Source organism: Osmerus eperlanus, chromosome 14 (genome assembly GCF_963692335.1).
Source record: "Osmerus eperlanus chromosome 14, fOsmEpe2.1, whole genome shotgun sequence".
In the NCBI taxonomy this organism is placed as follows: domain Eukaryota; kingdom Metazoa; phylum Chordata; class Actinopteri; order Osmeriformes; family Osmeridae; genus Osmerus; species Osmerus eperlanus.
In genome coordinates, this window is record NC_085031.1 from 6,444,202 (window position 1) to 6,463,033 (window position 18,832).

Consider the following 18,832-nt stretch of genomic DNA (forward strand, 5'->3'; position numbering starts at 1 on the left):
GGAGGGGAGGGGAGAGGAGAGGAGAGGAGAGGAGAGAGGGGGAAGAGGGGGAGGAGAGAAGTCAGGGTAGCACCAGACTGGTCTCCTCACCTCTCTCTTATCTATTTGCTTACACACAGATTGCCAGCTGCGATTGGTCTGCAATATAATAACATCCTGGACACTGTAACAGCTACTCATTCTCTCAAACACAAACACACACGGACACTCACACAATCACACACACACTTTTAAGTTTACTTTGACATCGCACAGTCACACAGAGGCCTGTCACAAATCTTTTTTATCTGGAGAGATTGTGGTCAAACAGGGAACATGGGGTGCCCTACTACACACACACACACACACACACACACACACACATACAGAGGGGACAGAGTCTGAACTCATAAGGATGACGTCCATTGTTAATGATGAGGGTCTGAAAACACACAGCAGGATCTGTCCTAACAAGCTGTTTCCGTGTGTGTGTGTGTGTATGTGTGTGTGAACGTGGCCTTGGAGAGAGGAGTAAACACTGACCCTGTGGTCATATCACACACAGGGTGGTGGGTGGTCTTTCACAGATGGAAAGAGAGGAGGAGAACTCCACAGAACGTGTTAGAACTATCAACACTATCAACTCTGTAATAGTTCAATACAACCCTGTACAGCTCTCCCAGGATTCATACCATCTCACCAGATTCAGAAGAGCCTAAAAATAACTGATTAGCTCCTAACAGACTTCAGAAGCCCCCAATAGAACTAATCAGCCGCCAGTAGAACAGAGTAGCCCCCAGTAGAACCCAGAAGGCCCCCAATAGAACCCAGAAGGCCCCCAATAGAACCCAGAAGCCCACGACAGAACCAGGGGGGGGGGGGGGGAGACCCAGAGGAGAACGGAGCAGGACTCACTGCCGATGCGCAGGTTGATCTGGTCCCTGCGCTCCCCGTTGGGCTCCTGGAAGCAGCTGTAGAGGCCGTTACTGCTCAGGTCCACCTCCAGCAGCACCAGCTGAGGGCCGTCCTGCTGGTGGCGGGCTCGCACGTCCGTCCCGTTCACCTTCCAAGTGACCGCCGCGGTGCTGTCCAGGGAGCCACACTGCATGGTGACGTCGGACCCCATGCGCTCATACTGCACCCTGGCACCTGCGCAGAGGGGGAGGGAGGGAGAGGTTAGGCACGCCAGAGGGATGGAGGGATGGCGGAAGGGTGGGAGGGAGGGATCGATACATTTGAGGCTGGGACGGATGGTTGGATGGAGAGATGGGGAGTGGGAAGGAGAGATTGATGGAGAGGGAGGCTGGGATGGATGTAGGTGGGTGGAGTCCCCCTAATGTTGGGATCAGGGTAAGGTTAGTCAGACATGCAGAGGAGGGCCTCGTGGACACATGATAAACCTTCCTCACAGTATCCGATAGATTTGCTTCACCACAAACGACAGTGGGCATCAGCTGGCCTTCATCTAGCCCGTCCCCTATGCTGTCAAAGCAGGGTCATTATACTAGTAATCACAATATTAATATGCTGATGATGCTATCAAAGTGTGGGTGATGAGCAGAGAGGAGGTGACAAGGCTTTCATCTACGCTGCTTTCAGCTGGCCTCCTCTTTGAAGCCTCCGAACCAGAGAGGCTTGTTAGCATACAGCATGTGTCTGTCACATGCACACATCTCTCTTGACACACAGATACACCTCCTTTAACCCACCATGCTAACACACACACCTCCTTTAACCCACCATGCTAACACACACACCTCCTTTAACCCACCATGCTAACACACACACCTCCTTTAACCCACATACACACGCACATCGCTTCACACGCAAACATGGCATCAACCAGACACGCTTCCCATCAAACACAAGCTTTACTCTTCATAGACACCTCACATGTCACACACACTGCATCTCTCACACACACACACACACACACACACACACACACACACACACACACCTGGCATCACACACATACCTCACATCTCGGAAATCCCATCCTACACACACTTCACATCATATACATACACCTCAGATTTAACAAACACACTCGCTTACACACACCCGCAAATCACATCTTGCAAAGACTGCACATATCACACACACACACACAATGTAAGAACCACAACATATCCCAAACTAAATAGAACTAGAAAAGAACCACACGTGATCTAGAAGCACTCCAGAGCTGTGCAGGCAGAAGGAGGACACTGATGTTGGGGAAGGAGTGAATGTTTACTGAGGCATCACAATGTGATGAAGCATGGCGCTGTGTGTCTGCATGTGTGTGTGTGTGTGTGTGTGTGAGAGATGAAGCATAGCCGTGTATGTTTTTATTGTCTTGTCCTCCTCCCGAGTGACAAGATTCAGGCAGCCATGCGAGGTGGGAAGATGGGATGGAGGGACGGTGGGACGGTGGGATGGAGAGAGGAAGGGAGGGAGAGCAAGGAGAGGCAAACAACATCAAATGCCTTTATGTGAACCTTTAATATCTTTGTTTCAAATCTGAAGCCTGATGCTGAAAGGGTTAGATTGTCTAATACATAGCCTCACCCTGCACATAGCCTCGCCCTGCACATAGCCTCACCCTGCACATAGCCTCGCCCTGCACATAGCCTCGCCCTGCACATAGCCTCGCCCTGCACATAGCCTCGCCCTGCACATAGCCTCGCCCTGCACATAGCCTCGCCCTGCACATAGCCTCGCCCTGCTCCTCAGCCTTTCACCGGAAGGAGCCGGACCATCCAGGCAGACCGCAGTGTGTGCGAGTGTGTGTGTGTGTGAGAGAGAGACTAACACAAACTACAGGGTAATCCATTGACTGTCATAATCCCGCCTCAGCAACACTCTAACCCATGAAATAAGATTGTGCTTCGGCTGGGGCCATGGGATAGAAATGTACCACAGTCATGCACACACACACACACACACATACACACACAAAGACACACACATGCAGCAATAACTATCCACAGATGTGATCCTGTTTAGACCTCAATAGAATTATTAACAAGTACATAAGGATTATCAGGCTAGGATTACACACAGAGAGCAAGACTGTGTACACACTTCTAATCCTGTTACATGTTGTTGAATGAAGCTGCACTTGGCATGGAGTCGCAATAGTCACACTGGAGACAAAGAGGACCATGTAGAAACATCTACATTTATCTACTTCTAAACGTCTGTACATTTACTCAGCAAATAATTTCTATCTGATTTGTCTCCTGTCTCTTTACGTAATTTGATTTAATTAGACGGTTGATTGAAGTCTCTCTCTCTCTCTATCTCGTTGTCTCTTTCTCCTGCTGTTTATCTCTCATTCTCTATCTCTCTCTTTAAGCTGTTGTGTACTGTATGTATGCATGTGTGTGTGTGACTACACGGCTCAAACCCAATTCACTTCCTGCCTCCTGCACTCTTATCTGGCATCCCTGAGCATAGACACACAATGGAACATCCAATCGTCCAATCACAGATCTATAAGCAGGCTGAAGGAATGCATCATAACAAAGGCTGTTATCCGTCTCTGCATAGGCTGAGAAGCTTCGCCTTGTTCTACCGGCCCACAGGTGCCTGGGAAGATACACACGCACACACACACACACACACGCACACCACCACGGGATTATCTAGATCCCAAAACAAAACACACGCCTACATTCTTTGACTTAACACTGCTCAAACTGTAGCACACACACACGGACATACACACATTCACACACACGCTTTTTCTCTCTATGTCTCTCTGTAAATGCTACTCTGTGAAGGTTTTGCAGCGTAGGTAAACGTGAAAGGGAGGCCGATAGAGGAGGGGCAGATAAACGGGCGGAGGGGGAACATGGTGTGATTGCATATAATAGAAAAGGTCAGCAGGATGGGGTGGGTCACACAACCACATGCATACACCCCCCCCCACGTCCCCCCCACATCCCCCCCACACACACACGCAACACACACACACACAACAGACCCACACATACTCCTAGGGATATGAGAGCTCATCCCTGCGTTCCGGACCCCTGGGTTTACAGGCTCTTCCTGGGAATGTGGGCTGGACCACTATTTATTTACTTGGTGAGAAAAGGGAGGGAGGAAGAGAGAGTGATGAAGGAGAGGAAAAGACTTGCTGGAGCAGCTGCCAGACCCGTCCCTCCCCTCTTACCCTCCTTCTCCCCTCTCTCACTTCACCCCATCTCTATGACTCTTTCTCTCCATTTCTTTCTCTCATCTCTCTCTCTCTCTCTCTCTCTCTCTCTCTCTCTCTCTCTCTCTCTCTCTCTCTCTCTCTCTCTGTCTCTCTGTCTCTCTCTCTCTACCTCACTCTCTCTCTACCTCACTCTCTCCCGCTGTCTCTCCAAGACCTCCCGTGACGTGCCACATGGTTACTGTTTGTGTGTGTGTGTGTGTGTGTGTGTGTGCGTGTGGTCTGAGGGCATCTATGCAATGTGTTCCACACCCTTCTATTTGTCTGTGACCCAGTAAAACAACATCCTCTCTTCTCCTCTGCCATCTTCTCTCCGCCTCCTCCTCTCTTCTCCCCTCCCCTCCCCTCCCCTCCCCTCCCCTCCCCTCCTCTCGTCCTCTCCTCTCCTCCCCTCCTCCCCTCCTCTCCTCTCCTCTCCTCTCCTCTCCTCTCCCCTCCCCTCCCCTCCCCTCCCCTCCTCTCGTCCTCTCCTCCCCTCCTCCCCTCCTCTCCCCTCCTCTCCTCTCCACTCCTCTCCTCTCCTCTCCCCTCTCCTCTCCTCTCCTCTCCTCTCCTCCTCCCCTCCCCTCCTCCTTCCTCTTCTTTCCAGGCTTCTCCTCTTCTGCTATTTAATATGATGTGGGGCACAGTGGCCCTTGACTGCATCAGAACCATTCAGAAGAGAGTCGAGGGAAGCAGTGGGAGGAGAAAGACACACACACACCTGAGTTAGTAGATGTCCTGTCCACAGCCTGCATACCTTCAGTCCAGACCACGGCAAGTCTGCTTTGAATGAGTCGAGAGCATGACCACGCTACAGGAATGTCAATAGTCTGAGGGTGTTCACACACACGCACACACGCTACATGTCTGCGTGCTCAGGGGTTTTGAAGAAACATTTTGCACACACCCTTTAAATCCGTCCCAGACGGACGGACACACACCGAGGCACGCACACACTAAGACGCTCACATATAGAGACACATGCACACGCATTGTCCATCCCCGCCCCCCCCTCTACCCCCCTCCAGCCTCCCCCCCACCCTCGCAGCCTGTTCTGATCGCAGATGAGCCGTAGAAAATGAATAACAAACATGCTGTAGCTGGATAACATTACCTAGCTCGGCCTCTCCCCTCCTCTCATCTCCTCTCCTCCTCTGTGGTCTCTCTGTACTCGTTTATTAGACGCTGATGTCTCTAAGGGAGGGCCTGTGCTGGTCTCTCTGGGTTGTACCTGCAGCAGCCTCCAGTAATGACCTGTTCCCTGGTCCAGGTAGATAAATGCTTCTCTGGATTCAGCACTAATTGGTCTTCGAGCACAAAGGTGGTTCACACACACACACACACACGGATGAACACACAGAAACGACCCTGTGCCAACACCACAAGAACTTGTCCTGGCTCCTTATTGACTACTTACTTGTGTCTCTCCAGCTCTGCTGTCACATAAATCAATCTCTTCCTCTCTCCTCCACCCCCTCCCCCCCTCCTCCCCTCTGCTCCCTCCCCCCCCCCCCCCCCCTTAGTTAGCGTGACTACAGTCGCTCCTCTATCCACCCCCCTCAGGGGGTTCTAACTGTAGGCCACCTCTTTATTGCTCCTTTCCTCTTTCTCACGGGTGGCTACGGACACACACACCCGCGCAGGTCACCTCTGTGTGTGTGTGTGTGTGTGTGTGCGTGTGTGTGTGTGTGTGTGTGTGTGTGCGTGCGTGCGTGCAGGGGATGTTAACCCTCGACTTAGTTCTATGTTGTTCCCTGCTGTGTGTGTGCAGCCGTGAGCAAGGCTGTGGTCTGATCCTTATGATCTCTGAGAAAACACTGTCTGGAGGAGTGGAGTGGAGAGGAGAGGAGAGGAGAGAGGAAGAGGGGAGGGGAGGGGAGGAGACAAGAAGAGAGGAGACGAGAATAGAAGAGAGGAGATGTAACCATGTTCCGTGTGTCTACCCCAGGCTTGTACATCAGGACTCTGATCATAATCTTTTCAGATCCAGTCACATGTTTCGAACATCTGCCTCTCTAGCCACCTCCTCTCTTTCTCCTCTCCCCCCCCCCCGTTGCTTCTCTCTCTCTCTCTCTCTCTCTCATTATTTGACTCCCCCACTCTCTCTATCTATTTCCCTCAGTCTCGGTCAGCTGGTGGTTACACATTACCCATTTTTCAAATGTGTGTGAGCAGTAGTGGGAGGGTCAGTATAATGCACAACTAACTGGCTGTCAATCTAATTGAAGTCTCGCTTCGCTGACACGCTCATTTCCCCTGTTCCTTTTTTATGTGTGAGAGTGTGTCCTAGTGTAGGTGAGTAATGTTACCTCATCTGATGGGAGAACAGCTTGGGTATAGTCTCTTAACTGCAGACATTTCTTACGATGTTGTGGAGCCGCCTGTCAGTAGACGTCAGCCAGCCTATCACCTCGGAGCAGTCATCCAGCCTATCAACCAGTAGCAGTCATCTAGCCTATAACATAGGAGCAGTCAACCAGCCTTTCAACCAGGAGCATTCAGCCAGCCAACGCAATACTGACCACAAAAGGTAACACCCCCCTGTGTGTCAGTGTACAGCACACACACACAGACACACACTACACCAGTACTGTGCATGACACATCCACAGGTGCAGATACAGTGCGCCGGGCAAAAGAGGCGTGCATGTGTGTCGGTCACGCACACGCACGTCAGCTACCTGCTCCTGGCTAAACTGTATATATTTAGACTCAAGGTAGAAATAAAGTATTCAGTCCAAGCGAACAGCCTCAGTAAATAACATGGAGAGCAGCCCATCTCATCTGTCACTATCACCACTCCCAGACGGCTGGAGGAGGAGGGGCTGCTGCATTTACTCTGGGCCTCTCGGAGAATAACAAATTGTTTGGAGAAATGTGTTTGAAACAGCTGCAGCAGCCTCCCAATGTCGTAGCCCCAGCCTCCCAGCTTTTTTCAGTCCCAATCCCTGTGTTTAGTTTCCAGCCTCCCAACCTCCCAGCCTCCCTGCCTCCCAGCCTCCCTGCCTCCCAGCCTCCCTGCCTCCCTGCCTCCCAGCCTCCCTGCCTCCCTGCCTCCCAGCTTCCCTGCCTCCCAGGCTTCTAGTCCCCAGCTACCCCATGCCTCAAGATTAACTCCTTTCCCCCCTCCATCTCACCTTCTCCTCTCTCTATACTCCCGGCTAATGTCCTGTCACCCTCTCTTTCCTCCTCCATCACCTTTTCTATTTGCTTCTCTGCCTCTCCCTCCTTCCCCTCCATCTCATATTTCCTCCCTCCTTCCTCCATCTCTCTGTCCCTCTCTCTCCCTTATCTCTTTCTCTCCTGTCTCAGTGCTCCAGACTGTTCTGTCCAGCCGGTTTCACACCAATCAGCAGACGGAAATCACTTACCCTGTAGTCTGATAGGGTCAGGAGTGCAGAGCTAGTCTGAGACAACACTCACACACACACACACACACACACACACACACACGTGTGCATTCACAAACACCACAAGCTGACAAAAACAGGACAATTGTTTCCTACATGAATCAATGCCATTCTAGGATAAAAAAATAACAAATATATCAGAAACAAAATGGAGTGAGAAAAATATATGCATTTATAGTAGCTCCTACATGCTGTATTGATAGCATTAACACCCACAAACCTCAACTCCTGATCACACTTAACGTGTCCCCAAAACTTGTGTGTGTGTCTTAATCCCGTCGTTAAACACCCCAGACACATGGAGAGGCTGAGCACCAGAGGTGGGTGAATTCCTTCTGGGATTATCCTGAACACACATGATTCAAATCCTAATCCCTGCAAATCTCCAATCTCAGCATTGCTCTGCCTTACAGACCTGCATCCATATGCTTTTGATGTGTGTGTAGGAAGTGTATGACTACATGGGTGTGTATGCGCGCGTGTGCGAAGCAGTGTAGGATCAATAAAGCTCTCCTCACTAGGTCCAGAGGTGGGCCAGCCAGAGGGAGTAAGTAACGTAAATATTCAATTTACGCTGGAGCTGTGTATATGTGTGTTCGATTGCTCCCTTGTTATGTAGCCTCTTAGTAATTAGCTTCTCTGTGGCAGCAGGAGAAAGACATGGACCTGAATACTAATACTCAGCTGAGAGAACAGGTACACGGACACAAAAACCCACGCACACACACACAGACATTTACATTTAGCCATTTAGCAGACGCTCTTATCCAGAGCGACTTACAGTAAGTACAGGGACATTCTCCCAAGGCAAGTATGGTGAAGTGCCTTGCCCAAGGACACAACGTCAGTTAGCATGACCAGGAATCGAACTGGCAACCTTCGGATTACTAGCCCGATTCCCTCACCGCTCAGCCAACAGACTCCCATGACAGACACACATGCAGAATGTATACACACACACACACGCACACACATACCTAACACCAACGTGCAAACGTCTTAAAAAATCCAAAGAAATCAAAGTTAAGCAAAAACGCTCGAAGCAAAAATTGAAATAAACAGACGCAACTAAAATGTAGAAGTACTGTTCATACACACACACACACACACAGTTTACACACTCTCCCAGAAACACACACATGCATGCATACTCCGGGTCCAGGTGACATTGTGTGGAGCTATGTTTAGACTAAGCACTGCTGATGCCGGACAACACTGAACCTCTGTATCAGCTGTTTGTCTGCATCATCAACTCAGAAAATGCTGTTCACTCATACATGCCTTGCTCACCTGGAATACACACCTGGAATACATATGCACAAATGCACGTGCATGCGCGCGCACACACACACACACACACGCAGACAGTAGAAGGAAAAGTGTATTAATCTATCAAACAATATCCAGTGTTGCATTTTCAGTCAATCATCATTTCAAAAGTGTGCATTAGGAGTGTGTGTCTGTGTGTGTTTGTGTGTTTGTCATTTTTATAAATAGATAGAGGGAGAGAGAGGAGCAAAGCTCAGGTGGTTATTAGCAAGAGGTCTTTTTGAAGCGGGATCAAACAACAGGCTTTTGTGTGTGTGTGTGTGTGTGTGTGTATCTAAGGTGAAGGCCGATGCCTAGCATGGCTTTAGCTCATTAATCTTTCAGGAGGTTCCATGAGGGCTTTGATCCTGTGCTGCTCTCCTGGAGCCCTCTTACACACACACACACATACCCTTCAGTAGACAGTAACTCAGGAGGGCAGTGTGTTGAAACAGCAGGGTGTTAGGTGGAGACTCATACACACAACCAGCACCTGGGGCTGTCTAGCCAGTCATCCTGGAAAACTACAAAACCCATAAATATAATACAGCTACAAACGACACTGAGGTTATACATACTGCCTCCACACATACATACTGCCTCCACACATACATACTGCCTCCACACATACATACTGCCTCCACACAGAAAACAGGAAAGGATGCTATTTTCTCGAGAGTTTTCGAAGATGGGGCAACAACAATAATTTTCCCCAGAGCGAGCTGCAGTCTCCTCTCCTTTATTCGCCTCTCCTTGTCTCTCTTCTCCAGACAGTCAGATCACCATCAGTGGACTCTGCTCTCTGATTGGTTAAAAGCTTCTGTCTGGGGAGATATCCCGCTATCACGGGAGCGGGAACCTGCGGGAGCGGGAAACTGCCTCATAGGTTCAATCAGGAACCAATCAGGACTGGCGGATAAATGGATTGGCTGGTCTGCTTCCCTGTCTGACCAATCAGAGAGATAAGGCTGGTGACAGGCAGAGTGTTCTAGGCTGTAATTGCTACTGCAACATACCAACCATGCCCTGTGAGTGTGGTGTGTTCATCATAGGATGCTTCAAGTGGTATTTAAGAGACATGTTAGAAATGCTCAGAAGACAAATTCAAAGTGCGAGAGTGAGAGAAAGAAATAGTTAGAGACAGAGAGAGAGAGAAGGGAGGGAGAGGAAGAGAGAGAGAGAGAGAGAGAGAGAGAGAGAGAGAGAGAGAAGAGAGAGAGAGAGACTGAGACAAAAAGAGAGTGAGGGAACTGTGCGTTTCCTTCCAGACAGCTTCTCCCTCCCTCCCTCCCTCCCTCCGTTCCTCCTCTGCACCTGGGGCTTTTCAGTAGCGCGAAGGGACCTCGGCCTGAACCTAAACACTCACGCGCGCGCACACGCACACACAAAACACATGCTCAAACACACACAAATGCACACAAACACACGTTCTCATGCACACACATACACACACACACACACACATTAGAACAGAGCTACATGTTAATCTGGGCCCAACTCTCACTGTCTGGTTCTCTGTCATGTCTTCCTCCAGAGCACATCCTCTCTGAGAACATCATCTCCTCATCATCCTTTTACCCTCTCTGCCCAGCTCTCTACCCAGCAGTCAGTGTGTAGATGTGTGGAGAGCATAATCTGAGATTAGGACCAGCCAAGGCTGCATATTGATAGTAATCTCAGCATCTTGTTTGCGGGCAGGGTAGAGCGTCAGATTAGGAGCCACAGTTTAATCCAGCGCTCATCATGTCCAGACGTTAACAGCATGAGCTCTCCACCAATCAAATCCCATTCCGGGGTGGGGGACAGCCAATCACAGATGAGAGCAACCATGACTCTGAATAGCAATGTTTTGTGTGTTTGTGGATGTGCATCTGCTGGGGTGTGTTGCACTGTGTGTGTGTGAGTGTGTGTGGTGGGTGTTGTGTGATTGTGTGTGTTGTGTGATTGTGTGTGTTGTGTGATTGTGTGTGTTGTGTGATTGTGTGTGTTGTGTGATTGTGTGTGTTGTGTGATTGTGTGCATGTCCAGAGTGCGTCCAGTCTTCATTTCCAGAGTCGAGATCTGGACAGCCTCCTGACAGCAGGACTTCTGAGAACCAATCACCTCTCTCCAAATCAAATCCCTCAGCTTTGGTGAAGAGGAGCTCAGACCATGAGCCTGGGAGTGTGTGTACGTGTGAATGTGTAAGAGTGTTTGTGTGTGTGAATGAGAATGTGTTTGTGTGTGTGTGTCTTCAGGACTGCTGTTCTCTCACCGCTGCACATGGGCAAGCACAGCGGGGAGACCCTCTAATGATACTCCACTCACCCTGTGTGTGTGTGTGTGTGGATCTGTACCTGTGTGTGTGAAAGTGTATCCTGTATATACAAATATATGTAGGTTTCCAAGACATTCTGACAGCATTCTGTCAGCACCATATTTATTTAACACTTCAAGTGCGCTCGATATCTCTGCCAGCATGAAGCAGCCTAGTCCCAACTGAGCAGCAGCAGATAATCCCAACCCCTTGGGGCGGCAGACAAGCTCAATCAAGTGCACATTAAGTACTTGAGAAGAAGGAAGGCAGCTGAAGGTTTTAGGGAGAGTTAGCAGAGCTTCTCAGACTGAGGCCGACAAGACAGCTGTTATTGTACATCCTTACACATCCTTATCCCTGACCTGTCTAAATACTGGAGAAGGGGGAAAGGGAGGAGGGGGGATGTGGGGGTGGGGGGACTGGAGGAGGGGGCGAGAGACAAGCACAAGACACCTCCGACCGGAAGAATGGGGGGAGGGAGGTTGGCGGTGACGTAGGGATGACTTCGGCTGATGACGTCGCCGGGTAGTAAATCTGAAACTGGTGGGGGATGGGGAGGTTGGGGGGGGGGTGATGGATGAGGGAACAGCTAAAAGAGGAAACCGCAGTCATACAATCAGGATATGGACCACCATCAATACCCAGCGTAGACATCAGCATGATATCACCTCTCTCACACACACACTCTTTGAGTGAAAACGCATCCAAATGCTGACAGCACACACACTCACACTGATAACACACTCACACGATGAAAGAGGGAACCGGGGAGCGTGCGAGAGGGTGAAAAAGCACTTAGTCTACGTGTGTGTGTATGTGTGTGTGTGCATGTGTGTTTGTGTGTGTGTGTGTGGGGGGGGGGGGGGGCAAGGCGTGCGTGCGCGTGTGTGTGTGTGTCCTATCAGCAGAAATATGTGAGAGAGTCAGATAGTTCCTGTGAACACAAGCAGAGCAGTTTAAAGAGGGGAGGTCATCTCTGTCCCATGATTGATGATGCGTGTGACTCAGTAAAACCGCTGGATGATATCAGCTCAAATCCTTTGTCAGCCTCTCTCTCCCTCTTCTCTTCTATATGTCCTCTCTCTCTTTGCCCTTTCCCTCCCCGGCTCCTTTCCCTCATCCCTCTGCTATCTCTCTTTTGTCACTCTCGCACAATCTCGCACACCCTCACACACCCTAACACAACCTCGTGCACAGAGTCTGTCATTAATTAAGTTCATCTTCCTTTCCTCCTTCCCTACCTACTCCCTTTGTCTTCCAGCCAAAAACAGACACACACACAAACACGCACACACACGCACACACAGGTTCATTGAAGGTTATCGGTCATTACAATTCTGAAAACCAGGTTTGTCTGCCTCCATAATCTCCCTTAATGGTTGTGAGTGGGCATGTGTGTGTGAGAGTCTATGTGTGTTCAGGGACACTGCGCTAGCGCTTGTTAGCCAGTAGACTGTCTGTCACTGTGTGGATATGTGTGTGTGTAGTCTATATGTGTTAAGAGACCTTAGCCAACAAGATCTAGCACATTAGTGTGTGTGTGTGTGTGTGTGTGTGCGCACGTGTGCTGACACTGTCTTTAATGCTGAAGCATCTTGACTCTACCACTCCTGCTTGAGTGACAGGCATCCCCAGAGAAGACACACACACACACACTCATACACAGAGGACAGGTGGAGGAGAATGACAGACAGTCTGCTACTGTGTTGACTCTTGTTATCTGGCGTCTCCTAAAACACATAGACTGCTCTCCCTCCTTTCCTCTGTCTCCCTGTGTATGTGCGCATGTGTGTGTGGGTGTGTGTGTGTGTGTGTGTGTGAGTGCGCATGCGACCTCATGACGGGGCAGACTGCTCAGCTGAGCAACACAGGGCTGTGTGAAGGACTGGCCAATGCGTAACACCGCCCCCCCCCTCCCTCTCCCCCCCATCTCCCCTCTCTTCTCCCTAACCCTCGTCCTCTCCACCTTCCTCCACCCTCCCCCAGTCATGCCCTCTGATCACGTGACCCCAGCCAGCCTGAGACGTCACACTGACTCTCCCTGTTCCCACTTAATGAGAAGACGGGACATCACCAAGGCACATTCAAACAACAACAACAACAACAGCAACAACAACAACAACAACAAACAGCCCAACCAGCAGCTGGTGTCGTTATTCATGAAGCACAGTGTGGACAGTCTGTAGGAGGCTGGTGACCATGCTGCTGGGGGACCCCTGGAAGCTACAGGAGCCAACACTGACAGGAAACAGCTAGCGACTAGTGGGAAGCAGCTAATAGCTAGAAGGAAGTAACTAGTAGCTGCAGGAAGTGGCTAGCACCAAGCAAGCTAGTAAGGAAATGGACACGAGAATGCTAATACCGGTTCGTACTCATTTAGTGTATTGTATGTTCATGTAGTGTGTACTCACCAAGCTGGCTGGCACATAGTATGTACTAATGTATAGATGTTGACTTCTCTGGCTTGCACGTCATATTTAGCATACACTGGCAACCATCTGGCTTGCACGTCATATGTAGTGTGTACAGATGTGTGCACTGCCCCAGCTGGTGAGCACATGATATGTACTCGGTACAGTAGTGTATGGATGTAGTGTGTACTCACCCAGCTGGCTGCGTCTCTGTGCGTAGGCCACCACCACTGCTGCCAACACCACACAACACAAGGACGTCACGCTGTTGGCCATCTGAGGAGGAGACAGAGACACGCTCAGGGTCAGGGGTCAGGGGCTTCTTTGGTCTTCTATGTATCCTCGCTTCAGAACTCGGTCCACTCCTTACTCTCTCTGTTTCTGTTTGTGTCTAATCTCCCATCTCTCTCTCTCTCTCTCTCTCTCTCTCTCTCTCTCTCTCTCTCTCTCTCTCTCTCTCTCTCTCTCTCTCTCTCTCTCTCTCTCTCTCTCTCTCTCTCTCTCTCTCTCTCTCTCTCTCTCTCTGTCTCTCTCTCTCTCTCTCTCTCTCTCTCTCTCTCTCTATCTCTGCCTCTGCCTCCTTCTTTCACTCCGTCCCTCTGAGACCTCTCTCTGTCTGTCTCTCTTAGAATGCTCTTTCCCTTTCTCTCTCTTCCTCTGCAGCCTGTCTCTCCCTTTGCTCCCTTCCTCTCCTCTCTGTCTCTCCTCCTCTCCTCTTCCTCTTTCTCTCCACCCTGGTCCAGCCCTGCTCATTAGTGTGTTGCTGTGGGCAGTCCCGGACAGACCCAAGCTCTTAAAGGGCCAGTACAGTCCCAGATCCATCCCAAGATCCCACAGTCCCTCTATGTATGTATCTATGTATCTATTTGTCTGCCTGTCTGCCTGTCTGCCTGTCTGCCTGTCTGCCTGCCTGCCTGCCTGCCTGCTTGCCTGTCTGCCTGTCTGCCTTCCTGCCTGCTTGCCTGTCTGTCTGTCTGTCTGTCTGTCTGTCATCTACATATGCACAGCACAGGAGAGCAGAGCGGAGTTTCAGAAGGAGGGAGGGGCGTGTCTACAATGCCTCACAGGATGACTGACAGCTCCCACACCCCTGTAGCAGAGAAAGAGCGACTGACAGGGGTGAAATTAAAATTGCATCCCTTGTCATCGCTTCATAATCCTCGTCTTTCCCTTTCTTTCTATCTGTCTCTCTCTCTTTCCCTCACTCTGTCCCATAAGTAGCATTTAATCCATCAAACAGAGGAACAATGACAGTTTTGACAGCTTTAGAACTACCCCACCCCCCCTCTGCTCTCACCCCCTGCTCTCACCCCCAGCTCTCACCCATCATATCAAAACTCAGTAGACAATCATACCCTCTTCCCTCCGTTTATTTTCCCTCGTTTTTATTTATTCATTTCTTATTTCCAAGAAGCATGATCCAACCAGCGCTTAATTAAAATATATAATTCATGGCCGTATTGAATGTTCTGTTCTGAGTCCAACTGGAAATTAGCATTTAAATTGCCAATACAAATCTGAATATAGTAAGGGGAGAGGAGAGGAGGAAAAGGAGAGGAGACAAGGGGAGGAAAGGAAAGGAGGAGAGGAGAGGATAGGAGGAAAGAGTGAGAGAATAGAGGCTTGACAGGTTCCAGAGACACTGCCAGCGTCCATCCCGTGTCATCACACCACATGTCACTCACAGGACCACACCGCTCGTGTCCAGGACAGTGTGTCCATCAGATCCACTGTTAGTGCCTGGACCTTGTGTGTGTGTCCATCCAGGCCCGGGCTTCTACTGGACCAAGGCTGTGTACACAACACAAGAGCCCTCCAGCCACCCAGCCTCACACATCCACTCTCTTGTTATCAACACTACAAAGCAGGAGATTTCGCTCTAACATTTAAACACCCGGAATATGCCAGCAGACAGTCATACACACATGATCATGGATATTTACACTTGTCTTCCCCAGTGAGGTCAGGGCAGAGTACAGGTTGCAGTTAATAATGTTACAAGAGCAATATAGATTCATATCACTGCCTCCATCGATCTCTTTCCTGTGTGTTTTGTGTGTGTGTTTGGTGTGTACAGTGTGGGATTATGTGTGGTGGAATGGTGTGTCTGCATTGTCTGTGTGTGTGTGTGTGTTTATGTGCACACAGTTTGTGTGTGTGCATGTATGTCTGTAAAAACAACGAGTCATGTGATTCGCTTTCCTCCTTTCCTCCCTAATGAGGGGATGTTTCCCAGGAGCCTTTGCTGCACCTCATTCTAATTCTCTCATCAATCCCAGTCATCTATGACCTCAGCACTGACAGACCATAATACTCCAAAATACATCTGGCATTTGGCGAGACATACTAGCTGGATGGACTTGACCTTTCCCTGTCACCGTGGCGATCGCAGCTTGCTAAACCCAATCACTACTTCTCTGCCTGAGGCTTATTAGCTACCTATATGCAACACACCACATGTTTCATGACACACACTAAACACTATGCGCTACACTATGCGCTACACGCGTGCTACAGGCTAACGTTACGTGATAGGAGCTGGAAATGGTGATGGTGTTAGTGAGGAGAAGAGTCTGGGTTGGCTTGCCTGTTTTGTTCTGTGGTCGCGCGTGTGTGTTGACTATGAGCTAGCGGTGGTTAATGCTTCGGTGGAACAACCTTGTAGGGTGGAGGGAGATTCTTTTTCAAGTGTGGATTTTAGGCGTGGATAGGTGGGACGTGTGTGGATATGTGTGTGTGTGTGTTGCCATCTGGACCTCTTGTCCTCAGCTGCAGATTGGCTCCCACACAAACACACCTCTACCCTCCTCTCCTTCACCCCTGACCCTCACTAAGTGTATCAAACTAAGAGAAACATAGCAGGAGTGTATGTGCGTGTGAGGTAGGGCGTGGAGACTTCTCTGATGTGTGTGTATGCGTGTGTGTTTGTAAGTGTGTGTGCGTGCCTTTGCATGTTATTAAATGAGTGTATGCTCCGCAAGGCAGGTTTCCCAAGTCAACACAGCTGACAGTCACACACACACACACTCTCACACACAAAGCAACAGAACATGACAGAGTAGGAGAGGACAGGGTCAGACAGGGTAGGACTGGACCAGCCACACACTCCATCTGAGGTGTGTACTGATAGACTATGGAGGACCGTTGTGCACCAGGCCACCCAGACTGTTTACACGCACACACACACACACACACACACACACACATACACACACACTCACACACATTCACACACACACACCGCAGCATGCTCTACCTTAAGACTCCCTTGTGAATGGACTGACTGTCAGAGAGACTCACACACATCAACGAGGAGTCTGCTCTCTACACAGACCAGCTATTAGTCTCATTGCTAATTTTATATGTGCCGTTTACACACACACACAAACATACACATTTCTATGAGGTCTGGGAGTGCTGGGTGGCCATGAAGTCTGGCCTGGAATACAGGCAGCGGTATTCAAGAACACACACACACACACATTCCCACCACCACACACACACACTCAACCAACAACTACCCTGTTGATAGTCTAACCTGGGTAAGCAGTTGGTAACATCTGAAATAGAAACATATTTACAGACTGGTGCCTTACACCAGCCACCCAATCAGTCAGCCGGTCAGCCACATAATCAGCCAGCCGTACTGCAAAGACAATTAGTCACACTATCAGTGAGCCAACCTGTCAGATAGTCAGTCACAGTCAGACAGTCAGACAGTCAGACAGTCAGACAGTCAGTCAGTCAGTCAGTCAGTCAGTCTAATCTTAGGGTGTCGTGTGTTTTGTGAGGACAGAGAGAAGTTTAGTGCTGAGGAGCAGAACTGAGGTGAGGCAAGGAGAGGTAAAGAGGGGAGGGGCAAGGAGAGGTAAAGAGGGGAGGGGCAAGGCGAGGAGGAGGCGAGGAGGAGGAGAAGAGAAGAGGAGAGGAGAGGAGAGGCGAGGCGAGGCGAGGCAAGGCAAGGCAAAGCAAGGGAAAGTAAGGCGAGGAGAGGAGACAGCAATCTGGTCGCTGAATCAGCCCTGTGACCTAGGGCAAACTTCTGTCAGAAGGGCAAAGAGCACACACACACCCACATACACACTCATTCACACAGACATGCAAGCATTGGCTGACGACAGCACTTTACAATCTTCGAAGGAACTCTAGAACGCTGAGTTATCTTTCACTTCATTAGCCAATAAAGTGAGAGCGCTCAGCAAGAAGTCTAAGTGAGGCCCCTCCCCCCTATGGGCCTTCGCCTATTGGTTCTGGTTCTTTCTATCTATCTATCTGTTTGTGTCTGTTCAGTGATTAGTGTAAAGTATGCGTTGTGTTCAGTGTAGCGGGTTTATTGTGTGTCTGGTGTAGTGTGTTGTACGAGGGTTTGAGGTGTGTGTGGGTGGCTGTGCAGGTGGCTCTGGCAGTGTGTGTGTGTGTGGGCTCAGCGTGGCACGTCTCTCATCAGGGGCCTGTCACAACCATTAGGACAGTATTCCTAGCCCCCCCCCCCCATTCGCCCCTTCACTGCTTATCAGCCAGCCAATCCATTACTGGGATTAGGAGGCTGGCTGCCACTACGCCCCCCCCTCCCCCTACCCCCAACACACACACAACCTCCATGAGAGGAGAAGAGGAGAGAGGAGAGGAGGAGAGGGGGAGAGAGGAGAGAGGAGAGGAGGAGAGGGGGAGAGAGGAGAGAGGAGAGGAGGAAAGAGGAGAGGAGGAGAGAGGAGAGGTGGAGAGAGGAGAGGAGAGGAAGTGTCAAAGAGAGAGAGGAGCAGTGGAGCTGAAGCTGAATGTTTGTTCTAGCCTCGGGCCTCTCTCTGTCCCCCTCTTTTCCTCCTCTCTTTCCCTCTCGTCCGTTCCCCCTTCCCCTCTCTCCCTCCCCCTGCCCTGCTCCAGCTACTGTAGGGTTTACATAAGGCTGTTTGTGTAGTAACTGCTGACACCTCGTTAGGGCATCTTATATAACATCCCTCACCCTCTGTTCTGTCTGCTGCCTACCAGCTGTCCTTCACAGAGAGGGAGGAGGGAGGGAGGGAGGGCATGGAAGGGGAGAGAGAGGAAAGAGGGGTGGGGCATCTCCAGACTTCCATATTCTCCGTTTCAGTTTCCACGCCCTGAGGAGGCAGACAGTCCCTCATTCGCCCCCGCTGGGGTCTACCGTCAGACCAAGAGGAGTGGACGTCCTCCAAATCCACCTCTCAAGCGTGCACACACACACTCACACACACACCTGCCCACAGATGTGACTTGGG

The 18,832-nt window shown here is 50.2% G+C and overlaps 1 protein-coding gene across 1 annotated transcript; it reads right to left on the bottom strand.

Moving 5' to 3' along the window:
- Positions 1 to 270: 270 nt before the first annotated feature.
- cntfr (ciliary neurotrophic factor receptor) lies at positions 271 to 14,318 on the bottom strand. Its single transcript, XM_062478159.1, has 3 exons — positions 13,787 to 14,318; positions 895 to 1,128; positions 271 to 287 (listed from the first exon to the last, which is right to left on the bottom strand). Exons 1-3 carry the CDS (start codon positions 13,866 to 13,868, stop codon positions 271 to 273), a joined length of 333 nt encoding a protein of 110 aa, XP_062334143.1. The 5' UTR covers positions 13,869 to 14,318.
- Positions 14,319 to 18,832: the final 4,514 nt, after the last annotated feature.